This window comes from Phaseolus vulgaris, chromosome 1 (assembly GCF_000499845.2).
Source record: "Phaseolus vulgaris cultivar G19833 chromosome 1, P. vulgaris v2.0, whole genome shotgun sequence".
NCBI classification, from domain to species: domain Eukaryota; kingdom Viridiplantae; phylum Streptophyta; class Magnoliopsida; order Fabales; family Fabaceae; genus Phaseolus; species Phaseolus vulgaris.
This window is the reverse complement of record NC_023759.2, coordinates 4,987,390-5,001,261: the sequence shown is the minus strand read 5'-3', so window position 1 is coordinate 5,001,261 and position 13,872 is coordinate 4,987,390. Positions and strand designations below refer to the sequence as shown.

At 28.4% G+C, this 13,872-nt stretch overlaps 1 protein-coding gene across 1 annotated transcript; it reads right to left on the bottom strand.

Moving 5' to 3' along the window:
* Nucleotides 1–23: 23 nt before the first annotated feature.
* LOC137813290 (hydroxyproline O-arabinosyltransferase 1) lies at nt 24–3,161 on the bottom strand. The gene is made up of 8 exons (XM_068615415.1): nt 2,463–3,161; nt 1,623–1,690; nt 1,317–1,518; nt 1,135–1,232; nt 968–1,037; nt 629–700; nt 388–501; nt 24–289 (listed from the first exon to the last, which is right to left on the bottom strand). The coding sequence occupies exons 1-8, from the start codon at nt 2,853–2,855 to the stop codon at nt 236–238; spliced, it is 1,071 nt and encodes a 356-aa protein (XP_068471516.1). The 5' UTR covers nt 2,856–3,161; the 3' UTR covers nt 24–235.
* Nucleotides 3,162–13,872: the final 10,711 nt, after the last annotated feature.

Genomic DNA, 13,872 nt, shown 5'->3' with positions numbered 1-13,872 from the left:
TTCAATTATTGGACGCCTTCAGGTTTTAATGAAATTAAAGTGAAGAAAATTTTCATTGTAAACAAATAGTTAGCAGCAGCTGAACGCAAGCATTCCGTGAAACCACACGTGACAAATTCCCATGTTTGAAGCACAGCCCCAACTATGTACGAAAAATTAGATAAATACACAAGAAGTGGAGTGTACAATGCAATCTCCAATGATTGTAATTTGTAACCACCAGTAGTCCCTACCACTACCAATTCGGAATACTTGCTGTGGCTTCGTTCACCATTTTTACGAGAGTCACCTGTTAGGGTTATAGAGCTGAATGTTAAAATTCTCCGGATAATCGTGAAAACATTGAAAGAAGATGTCTCAAGAGGCGCATAAGGTGAAATTACATACCACACTTTCTGGAACACCAGGTGGAGGCATTGTCAGATTTTTCGGGGGGACAACTTTATCATAAGATCTTTTATCAAACCTCCACTCTCCAATCTTTCCATAAGTCAGCTCACCCTAAATATACATTGAGTCACAACTCTAAGCAATAAAATAGAAATTAAGATGTACTTTTTCTTTATTAGTTTCACTTCTTTTTCGTCTTTTCCCTTATTTTTCAGATCGCATCAGAATAGAAATGTACCTTCATGTTATAGTCACAACCATATGTATAGTGAATTATGTATGCCTTGCCAATTTCTTTGTCCCACGGAGGCTGAAACGCATAATAAACAAACAATTGTTAGCAATTTGACGATAGAGAGCTTTCGATGAATTGTGCGTTTTATTGAAAAATTATGAAATTAAAAGGAACGAAGAATAGACAAAAAAAGACTTTAGTTTTTAATAACCTTTACTGGACATTCTCAAATATACTCATTTTCCTCAGCTACTAGTAATGGACAGACACCAAAGGTCCTTGTATAATTTGCTTAGGAATACTGGTCGTAGAAAAAATATTAAAGAAAGAACCTTATTGAACCTGAATCATGAAGTCCTTGTGTAATATGTTACGAACACCATGAAGAGCAGATGCAACAGCATAAGCATACCTAAGTCAACGATACAAAATAAAAACATAAAAAGGTCACATTGTTGTAAGTTTAAGAAAGGATAACCTGAATAAGAGAAGGAAAACAATAAAATTACATTTCAAGCACCCATCCAAAAGCTTTATCAGTTTCAGGATCCTTTTTCATTGCCAGGGAAACATTCATCCAAGTGGGAGAAATCTTCTTAAGGAATTCCTAACATTCATCCACACAAAATTTATAAAGTGGCACCAAATCAAGAGTATTCATTAGTATCACAGAAAACTAATTGACAGGTACCTTCCCAACAATAACTGGTGAATTCCCAATTGGATCAATATTAGTTATTGGTCCCTTTTCCTCAGGGAAGTACTTTCTTAGTACTGTTTCATACTTCTTAGGCTCAATGTAGAAGAAAGGGAATGCAGCTCCTAGCCCATCTGTGGCTAAGTTGGGTATAGGTTTGACAATTATATGATCTGGCTCTGACATCAATATGTAACTGATATACAGTGCAAACAAAAGTCAAAACCAAATTCCCAAGAGAGAAAAAGAGAAAATTATCGCAGTCTTGAATGTAGAACTTTAAAGTTAAGCAGCTCATACTCTTCTTTAATGTCTGCCTTTTGAAGCCACTGCACAAAGGCCCATGGTCTATTAAGGACAATGTATCCCTGTTACAGAGTGAAGATGTGTAAGAATTCACAAGAATAAGGAATAAACTACTGATTTTGATACCTTACTTACATATCAGTCATTGACTTAAATTGATGTTTTTAGTCCTTCAATTATTCAAACCATTTTTATGGTAGGAACTAGCATTTCATAATCCACATCTGGAGCAACTATGATTGCATTTCCAGCAGCTATTTTTTCCCATTTCAGAAATAAATTTGAATTTAGACTCGTCAACAATCACTGGGAGAAACCATGAAATCTTATAATTTTGAATTTGAGTCAAACTCCATCCCAAAAGTTAGTTAAGGCATAATAACTGTCCCTGCTTATATACGCTATTTTATTTATATCATTGGGTTAATACAAGATCTCTAACAGAATAAGTGCAATCGTTTAGAAATTAAAGCACCCATATGAACATTTTCTTTCTTTCTTTGTTCTGAATAATCACAGTCATTGTGGTACAGAAACACAACCCAACCTAAACTAACTAACAAAATATCACTTGAAATTACAAAAACAAAAAGTCAACATATTACCATTTTGTAGGACAACAGTTCAAAACTTTTTTACAGTGTTTACCATTCCGACAAAATTCATACGATTTTTTAATCATTCAGAAATTGAACCCCCCATATAAAAATTAATTTTTTTTTCAACTTTAGAACAATTACATCCACAGTAACAGTAGAGAAACGCAGCACAGAACACCCAACCCACAAAGCATAATTGTGCAAGAAGCAAGAGAATTAAGAAGCAAAGCAAAACCTGATCCATCCCAGCAGGTAAAGGCTGAGCAACAAAGGTGGGGATCTCATCCATGAACTGGTCAGGCTTCCCAGAGTGAAGGATCCGAGTGAACCCTCCCATCCCAGATTGGGGTGCATCCTTGAATTTGTTGTACCAAAAGTACATCACTCTGCACTGCCACGTGTTGTAGACAGAGTCAGAGGCAGTGACTGCAGTGTGAAAAAGCCTCTTCTTTTCAGAGGATGATCTGCGCAGTGGCATCTTGATAAGGGGATCCACCGAAATGGAAGGGCGAGAAGGGCCAGGGAAGTCCTGCTTAAGAGGGGCATTGGCTGAGATGATGATGTTGTATGTTATCAGAGCCACTGAGAAAGTTATCAGAATTGTGAAGAACAAATTGCCACACCCCATTTTCTAATTTGATTTCCCTTTGTTTCAAATGTAGAAAGCAGAAGCAGAAAGAAGAATCTTTCTTCACAATTATAGAGAATAGAGAGTAGTTGGATTTGACATCAGAGGCGGCTTGGTCATATTTCTTCTCTTCTGTGTCCAGTTGTTCTGATGAAATCAAATTAAACTCCAAAAAGTCTTCTCCAATTTATCTTTTTCATTTTTCTCTTTCCATCAATAATAATAATAATAATAATTGTAATAATAATAAGAAGAAAAAGAAGAAGAAAATGTATATCTTTTATGTTCTTCTATTTTGTTTAGATTATGCTGTTGTTGTTGGCAAAGTGACTACATATGGTCAACCATCGCCATCAGAGTCACCATCTCTTTTAACAATTTTTTCACTTGCATTAACTAATTAGGTGTATATTTTAAAACTTTAATTTCTATGCATTCAAATTTAGGCTTTTGGATCTAACTCAACTTTGGATGTAACTCAACTACATAACTCCTATTTATGCGATATAGTTAGTTATGTTGGATTACATAATTGAGATTGCATTTAAGAGTTATTCAAATTAGAAGCATTTTTTAAAATTTCTAAGAAAACATAACTTGTTTTTTAAAATAAATTTAAATGTACTTTTAATTTTACATATTAGCATGTCCCTAAACTGTTTCCCGATATAACAACTAAGACGATTAGAAATATCGGTAATTAAAACAACTTTCTAATTTAGTGTAAAAAATTAGAGGGCAAACAAATTAAAAGAATCATAATTATTCAAATAATTAATGTAAAATTAAGAAATATAATTAGCTTTATTGAATTAAGGTATACAACCTATACTACGTAAATTAATCATTATTTTAAATGCTATAAATAAACTATTAGTTTTAACTATTGTTAATGAACTTTTGAAATTAAAGTGATTAATTATATATTTTTATATTTTTGAACCTTTCTTTTCGAAAATATACATTTTAATTCATCCTTTATAAATTTTAGGATAGGTGTAACATGCAAAATATTTATTAAACTTTTAGTATGATTTGAAGAACACTTTATTTATTTATTTTCCCTCTTAAAATAACGTTTTTTTAATATTTAATATATATATATATATATATATATAATTTCTTGAGTTGTATATTTATTATATGTTTAGTTAGAAAAAAGTTCATCACGTAGTTTTTTTAAGAGTTTGTCGAAATGAAGGGAGAAACATAAAAACATTAAATAATGTAAGACACAAATATTTTATATAAAAGATGATTTGTAATTTTCACTTTATCTTATGAGTGAAATATTCATCAAACAAAAAGTACACACAAAGCTTTAACTTGTACCTAATGAAAACATTATTTAAGCTTATTACCGTGTTGCAAGGAATGCTTTCGTCTTTTGTCTATCCAAATTATCCACCACAAAACATAAGTCTATATCGAACAAAAATTGTTTTGTTTCTACAACCATCCTAACACAACTTATTATGGTTCAGTTATATGCTTTTTACGATAGTTGTTTCTACTTCGTTTGGAGTAAAAAGTTATCTAACATAGTATTGTGATCACTACAAGAAAAACGCGAATTACATACGGATCAAAATCCGTATGTAAATTTTGGCACCAAAATATAAAATGTACAATGAATGAGATTCAAAGCCAAGTTCCTTCAGATAAATCAAAGAAAATTTAACCACTACACCAAGCAAATGTTTTAGTATGATTATGATTTTTATTATACTTATTATTATTAACAATATTAATATTAATAATATGAATATAATATTAATAATATGAATATAATATTAATAATATAAATATAATATTATAATAATATTCATAATAATATTCATAATAATATTAATAATATTCATAATAATATTAATATTAATAATATTCATAATAATATTAATAATATTTATAATAATATTTATAATATTTAATTTTATTATTGTACTATGGTCATTGTGTCATTTCTTATTCTCCTATTAACTGCTCTTAATTTTTTTTCCATTTTATCCTTACTTAATAATTTATTGTATTAATTTATTTTGGTTATTAGGACGTTTTATAATTTCAAAAATTAATAAAATAATTTTTTTAATTTTAATTGGAGAGTGGAGAGAATGGAGAGAGAGGGGAGAGAGTGGAGAGATTGATTAGTTACTTTTCTGTTTAAAAGATCTTGTCTATTAAATAAAATTAAAGATATTTGTAATATTTTGTGGACCACGCAGGAGAGTGGAGATTTGGTACGTTACTTTTCTGATTTAAACTGATACTTATTTTTTATTAAAATTGATTTAAGAAACCGATTTTCTATTTAATTATTTGTTCGGTTGAGTTTGTAGTTTTAAATAAATTTTAACTATTACCAAATACATATATTTTTACCCTGAATAAAATATTAAAAATTATAAAAAAATATTAAACTCAAATTCTATTTAATTATTTTGTTACGTTGGCTATATGTGGTCTATTATAACGATTTCCACCGAGGGTGGTAAAATGATGTCTTGAGCGGTTATATATCCAGGACCTTTGAAAGAAATCGATGCGTCTTGTATTCCATACATATTACTTTTCAATACAATTTCTTTCAAATTCATTAAAATTTCATGGACTGATTCTTCAATACCTATTATGGTAGAATATACATGTTCCCTCTATTTCTCCGAGTAAAATTCTTCGGATTGCAATGCCTATTGTATCGGCTTGACCTTTCATAAGTGGGGACAGAATAAAGCGTCCATAATAAAGACGCTTACTGTCTATTCTTGATTCAACACATCTCCATTGTAGTGTCCGAGTAGAGACTCTTAATTTCTCTTGAACCATAGTAATCTATTATTTTGATCAAACTCTTGACTTGTTTATTTCTCTTGAAATATTTTTCATGTTTATTTTTAGTTTTATACACGTCTTTTTTAGGAGACCTACATCCATTATGTGGCATAGGAGTTACATCTCGTATAAAATTTAAGAGTATACCACTTCTACGAATAGCCCTTAATGTTGCATCTCTTCCGAGACCAGGCCCTTTGATCATGATTTCTGCTCGTTGCATACCTTGATCCGATACTGTTCGAATAGCATTTCCTGCTGCAGTTTGAGCGGCAAAAGGTGTTCCCCTTCGTGTACCCTTGAATCCACAAGTACCAGCGGAGGACCAAGAAATCACCCGACCTCGTACATCTGTAATAGTTACAATAGTATTGTTGAAACTAGCTTGAACCTGAATAATTCCTTTTGGTATTTTACGCGTATGATTCCGCGAACCAATACGTACGTTTTTACGCGAACCTGTTTTAGGTATATATTTTGCCATATTTCATTATTTCATTAAAAAAAAAAATAAGTCTAAAGGGTATGGAGATATCCATTTCATGTCAAAAACGCAACGGTTTTGAATTCAAATAGCAATTTTGAATTTTAAATTTTGAAAATTCATTCATTCTCTTTACCATATGTAACTTTTAATTACCGCTCTCCACTATTTTATTAACCTACTCTTTACCTGTATACTCTTTAACTTATCATTTTAATGTTATTAAGAGAAATTGTTTTTGAAAAATAAAAAATACTGAAAAAAGAAACATACTCTAAATTGTTTTTCTATTTTATCCTTACTTAATATTTTGTTTTATCAATTTATTTTGGTTATTTGGACATTTTATAATTTTAAAAGTTAATAAAACAGTTTTTTAATTTTTTTAATTTAATTTTATTTGTTCTCACTACTTAACTGAGAAAAGTGGAGAGATTGGTACATTAATCTATTTTTATTTTTGTTCTCACTTAAGTGGAGAAATGGGTTACTTTTATCTTTTAAACTAATATTCTTCTTTATTAAATAAACGTTTTTTAATTTTAAAATTTTATTTTATTTGTTCTCATGGGCAGGTGAGTGGAGAAATTGGTTACTTTTCTGTTTTAAAACTAATATTCTTCTTTATTAAATAAGCGTTTTTTAATTTTAAAATTTTATTTTATTTGTTTTCACTTCACTTAATGGGCAGGAGAGTGGAGAGATTGATAAGGAAGAGTGGAGGGAGAGGGGTGAAATGTGAGTTTATGCACGGTTACTTTTTTTAGGCAAAAAAAATTATATATAAGAAAACTATGAGAGATGAAGAATATAGAAATATCTTAAAAACTATTGTCTAATGCTATTTGATATTCTTTCTACAGAGTCCCAAGTGCGCGCAAATTCAATTTTGGTATTCCTTCAACAAATTCAATTTTGGTGCGTTTTCTTTCATATTTCTCAAGCACAAGAGGAAGAAGGGGATAAAGAAGAAGAAATCGAGAAGTTCCAAGCTTTGATGCTCAGCGTGAGCAAACACCTTCATTGTTGACCCTTCCAACATCTAAATGCAAGCGCACACAGTCTTCCTTGGTTGCCACTATGTCTCCCGCCTCCTCAAAATTCTAATTTTGAAATTCTAAAATGTTCCTCTTCACATTTCATCACAGCCACTTCACCATGTATTCCATCTCCTCAATGCTTCAAAAACTCTAATTTTTAGATTCTGAAATGTGTATTGTTAATTTTCTTCATATTTCATCTCTTTTATTTATCTTATTTTGCTTTTCCTATTTCTTTAATGTATACATTTAATTTTATTTTTTCCAATAGAGATGTTTAGTTTATTTTATAAATTAATAACTTCAATTTCTTTACTCATTAAGAATCAAGGGATTCTCCTCTTTAACAACTCTTAATTTTTTCCCTATTTTATCCTTATATAAATATTTGATTATATTATGGACATTGTAATATATGTGGAGGAACAATTTTAAATTGAAATAGAGGTTGAAGACTGTTTTGAATTGAAAAAGTGGTTACTTTTCAAACTCTTGTATAGAAAGAAGAATGTCTCTTCAAATTTGAGAGAAAGAAAAATATTAGTGAAAATACTGGAGAAGATGAACAGTTTTGAATTGCAAAAGTGGTTAATGTGTGTGACATTCTTAGGAAATAAAATTTGTAAAGAATAAAACACTTAGAATGATGATCAATTACTCACATTGGTTAAGCCAATTCACACAAAGTATAATAATTTTACATAATAATGATAATGTCATTTTTTATTTATAATATACTATAAATTTATATTGTTAAGATTAGGGATGGCAAAGCGGGCCAGCCCGCCCCGCATTGGCCCGCCCCGCACTTGGCCCGCAAAAATGCGGGACGGGTTGGCCCGCCCCGCATAAGAGCTGGCCCGCAAATGCGGGCCAGCCCGCGTTTTTTTTTTAAATTAAATATTTATTTTTTTACATTTTGTTATTAAAAAATTGTCAAATTAAACCTATATATTTGTTATTATTAAACCTAATTTTTTTTCCTTCCTTTTCAAATATAGTCAAACATCAAAACATTAAGATAAATATCAAATATCACTATTTTTTCACTTCCAAAACATTAAAAATACCTAATTCCAAAACATTAAACATAAACATTAATTCAAAAACATTAAACATAAACATTATTGACATTCTTCCATTTCAATAACATTGGATGCCACCTTAGTAGAACCTTCATCCATTTTTTCATAATTATAATCTTCCCCTGCATATATTAAAACAATGACAATTAATTAATTAATTTTTCATAAAAATAATACAATAAAAATAAGATAACTTTTGGCTCAATTGAAGGCTTGGTCATGGGTAACTTCTAAAATACCCTCTGTTTACTTCTCCTTCTCTAACTGGTGTCTTGCTCCTTTATCGTGTTTGAAATCAATTTAATTGGCATGACCCAGTTAGGTTGCCCTGTTGCTACTAAGTGCCAATATTTTTTTCTTGCGGGTTTGCAAGCCAGCCCGCCCCGCCCCGCTACTGGCCCGCGCGGGTTGCGGGCTAATGCGGGTTAGCGGGTTGAAAAGATCATCCCGCCCCGCGTTTTTTACCTGCGGGCCGCGGGCCGGCCCGCACGGCCCGCCCCGCTTTGCCATCCCTAGTTAAGATAAATGTGCAAATTATAATATTATTTATTCAAATTTTAATATTAAACATAAATATATATAAATGAAAAAATAAGAAATGCGGATAGCGCCTGTGTTCCCGCTAGTATTTATAATAATATTTAAAATAATTTTAATTACAATAATAATATTAATGATAATATTTATAATAATTTTAATTATAATAATAATATTAGTAATAATATTAATTATATGAATAATATTAATAAATATTAATAATATGAATAATATTAATAATATGAATATAATTTATTTTATTATTCATAATAATAATTATATTAATATGTATAAATTATGTTAATAATAATAAGTATAATAAAAATGATAATATGATCAAAGAACTTGTTTGGTAATTCTTCCCCTGGGCACTGGAAGGACTTGGGTTTGAGTCCCATCCAGTATAGATGTGAATTATCGGGATGTTACTTAAAATGGAGAATGACATTTAATCTTGCATGAAGTACATCTAATGTTTTATAATTTTTTTATTTATTTTTTTTGAACTTGTGCTTGTTAGCACTATTTTTTTTAAAAAAAAAATTGTGTTTCTTAACATGTCTTTCTTTTTTGTTTGTTTATTTAATTTTTTATATTTTTAATTTTTATAAATTTAGATAGTGTAATTACTTAGTAACGGAAATCACAAGGGTCGTGGAAGTTTGAATTTCTTGACTCATGCTCTCCAGTGCAACCTTCTCCACGTAAAGGTCTAGTTGCTGCTTCAACGCCAAATCATCTTCATTGCTCACATCTTCCTTCTCAACATTTCACATTAACATCATTTATTTAAGCTCCATTGATTTAAAGAAAAAATATAAAATCAAAAGTGATTTATGTTGAAAAAGAAGTCGCAAAAAAATTTCTCATATTCTATAATAAAGAAATATGTTATTTTTCATTGGATTCCACATATTTTATTTTAAACTCATATATAAAAATAGAAGAGTGAAAAATGTAAAAAAATTGATATTTTTCAAAATTATCATTCTCTCAATCTTTCTCAATACTAACTAAATGAGAAACTTTGTAATTATATAATTATTTAATTTTAATAAATTTTTAAAATATCAAAATTCTTTTCATTTTCACATTATTTTCTTCTCGGACAAATGTATATATTTTATAATTTATTTATTTTTTTTACTTTTTTCTCCTACTTATTTTTATTTTTACTTCAATAGAAGAGAAAAAAAAAGTTACGGTAGCGTAACGGCAAAAATAAGTGACTTTTTCTTTGAAATATAATTTAGTATGATTATTATTGTTATCCTTATATTTCAAGAAGGAGCTGCGTTGACTTACAAATATTCCCACGTACACTCCAAAGAAAGATTAAACATATTTATGCAATCATAATTAACAAGTTTTTTCTGATACGGATATTTTTATATTTAAATAAAATTTATAAATAAAAAAGAGAATAATAGTGTTGTATTAGAATATATTAAAGATATATGGCTTTAAAAGTTGCAAAGCAACTTATGAAATTGAAATAGTTTAAAAAATAATATAAAAAGAGAGTTAAATTGTGATTCTTTAAATTTCTTTTGTCCAACATATTAAAACTATGATCTTTACTAATTTGTTGCCCAAGTTTTAAATTATGATAAAACTACTAATTTTAAAATAAATTTTTTAGAATTTTAATTTTTTTTAAACTGTTATTTAATATTTGAAGAATTAAATAGTTTAATATTTCATAAATACTTACATTTACTTCAAAGAATAATGAAATAAATTGAATAATAGATATATAATAATAATGATAATAATTTTTGTTAAGTTGACTCTCATATTCATCGCACAAAACTTATTATCTAGCTTTAAGAGATTAATGAGATTAAATTAAGTTCCAATTACAATGAAAAACTTAAGTCAATCTATTTTGATCAGATGGAGTTTGATTGATCGATTACTCCGATCAATTTAACAAACACTTCTAATCAAAATATTAAGAACTAGTAAATTAAATAAATATATTTTGAATTTAAAAAAACTACTTTTAATTTCAATTTTTGTGCTTTACCTTGCCATTAGTAAAAGTATGTGCAAATAGGCAAATAGACTATTTTAAAATAATATAATTCAAGTTGGTGTAATTTTTTTTATATGGATTGAATTCTAATGTACCCTTGAATATCCAAATTTTTGTGGACTCATTCTCTATGTAATCCCATGATTTTTTTTTCAGTATTATGAAATATGAGAAAAGTTGAAATTTATCATATAATATATTTTTAAATTGTATAATCATAAATGCATTTTTTATTTAAAAATGTATTATGTATTCCACACTCTAAAATTTAATTTGGGATTATAATTTAGAAATCTACTATACACAATTCAAAAATATATATTGAATGTAAAATCTAAAAATATAATTATAACTTTTGGATTAATTAAGCAATCTAAAATATATTTTTAAACTATTTGTTATGAAATGAATTTCCGTTTTTGAAAAAAATTATGAATTATACCATCCGAAAATGTATTCAAAATTATAGAATAAAAAGTTTATAAGTATCTTTTTGAATTGGGTATTCTAAAAATAATCAAATTTCATAATTTAGAAGTTCAAATTACAATTGTAGATTGTACAATTTAAAATTTTTCTGGTAGAACATTCTTTTCAAATTGTGCAATACAAAAAGTTAATCATTATAATTACGAATTGTATGATCCAAACTCATACAATGACCATGATTGATAACTTCATTGAATATGGTAAATAATATATATTTGAATTTTTTTAATATTTTGGCTTTCACATCATACTAGGAAATAAAAAAGACAAAGGGTAAAAATAAAAAAAACAAAAGAATAAAAAGAAAGAGAGAAATTTTATTCAATAAATATCATCATAACTCTCTATACCGAATGTGAGTATATTAATATAATTTCTATCTTAACAAATATCATAATATCTTATTATTCACAACTTAAGCAACATCACTCTAACAAATCCATGAAAACTAGAGTAACTAGATATTGTAGAATTAAGATGTTGATTAGATTGAGTGAAGGAATTCTTCATGATCAAGTTTTTTAGAAGATGCATGTGAAAAGATTGACTTATGGATTTGTATTCTCTCAATGTTACTACTTCTCCTGAAAAATCAACAACTACTTTGATTTTGATAGCTTTGTTTCATGGCTAATGATGGATTTTATCCCACTATACATGTATGCAATTTTCTTTTAATAGGTTATAAGAAGGAGCAATTGGAGTTTACAAAAATAACATCCAAAAAATAGATAGATTCTCAGTATTATACAAACGTATTCACCACTTTTAGTGTTCTACCTTTTCACCTTCACATTCCAACCACTTAACTTCACATTTCATATGGATTAAGCAGCAAAATTGATGGATGTAGAAGTACTCACACTTTCGACTGATGCTTCAAAAAAATTTCTTGTAATGAAGTATCATACTTTATTTAACCTTCATTTCAAATATCCTTAAATTAATATAAAAAACTCACATAAAATAAATCACAATTAGATAAATATACTATAAAGTATAACTTTTAATATATAACTATTTTGAGTTTTTTTTACTAAGAAATTATTTGTGTATATATACACACTTTGTAATTAGTTTACACATATTATTTTTTTTATATCTCTAATTCTTATTTAATAGTATCTAGAGATATGAGGTTTCAAAATACTCTTTGATGTTCACCTAACCTATTATATCTTATGCTTCATCTCACTAAATTATATAAAAGGTTTAGATGATAATTTATTTGAGTGTTGTTCTCGTCAAAATGAGATCGGTTGGAATTCGGGTGGGCTTCGAGTGATCTTCCTTTAAGCTCTAGTGATTCAGCTTCCAAGGAATGAGGAGGGACTTTCCACCTGTAGAAAATACTTTGAAGCTCAAGTCAGTAAGAACATCAAATTCTGTGTATATAATATAGTGCCAAAATTCGAGTTGAGATTACTCCCCGTGAGTGATTATCTATTTATAAGCCTCCATGGGCTTGGATCTTTGACACTGGTTTCAAGTTTTAATGTGTCATATCATGGTATTTTCTAATAAAATCTCTCAATATCATATAATGTATATAAATCGGAGTATTATGTAATATAATCAGAGAATTTATATAATATAAAATGGGATATTGTGCAAGTAAATCAGTGCATTCAAAGAGGTCGAGATATTGTGCATATTAAAATCACGTTAATTATCTATTAAGATCACGTTAATTGTGCATTTATAAGATTGATTCCCATAATATATTTTTATCTAAATTAATGTTATTACACTAACCTAATTATGTAGGATTTATAATAATAGTTCCAAAAATCATGATGATCTTAACTTTAGGTTACCTGACGGGTCGGACCAATCGGTATATGACAAACCAAATTCAGGTACAAGTCTCAATAATAATAAAACATATCCAAAATTTTGAATTTTGAGAATTTTTTTATATGATGCTCAATTTTTTTTATTTTTAGTACACATTAAATTTAAAATTACAGTTAAATTCCCATATAACTTTTTGTTACACACATATGGACATTTAACATTGTTACCTCTTCAATAACATAAAAAAATCATTGTGTTGACTGCAAATGAACCAATATTTGGTTTAGGTGTGTTTTTGTAACATGCATCCACGATGTGACTTATTTTTCCGCAAAATGCACACTGATTTGGACGTTAGAAACCTTTGTCTCTTCCATTTTCTCTTTCATTTTTAATTACCATACAGAAAACGAACTTCATTGGTGGCACTCTATCTAACAACATCATTTCATATTTCACAGCCAAAAAACGATCTTAGGAACGTAATTTGAAACTATCACATGCAAATTTCTGAATCACATAACCTTCCACAAATCATTCTTAGTATAATTTTTACTATAATTATCACAAATGTCATTTAAAAATTATTTGTTAGTTTGCGATTATATAATAATATAGAATTATTGTACTGTTAATGCATGATTAATACACACACATCGATACTTACTCAGCGGGAGAGTAAAATTCTGTTTACTTAAAGCTACAAAATAAAATA

Bases quoted from the DNA above. Each gene is read 5' to 3' on its own strand.
- LOC137813290 (XM_068615415.1), bottom strand. From the start codon at position 2,855: ATGGGGTGTGGCAATTTGTTCTTCACAATTCTGATAACTTTCTCAGTG. The intron at 1,233-1,316 runs GTACCTGTCAAT...GATGAATGTTAG, and splicing joins CACCAGTTATTGTTGGGAAG to GAATTCCTTAAGAAGATTTC. The intron at 290-387 runs GTATGTAATTTC...TAACCCTAACAG, and splicing joins CTGGTGTTCCAGAAAGTGTG to GTGACTCTCGTAAAAATGGT.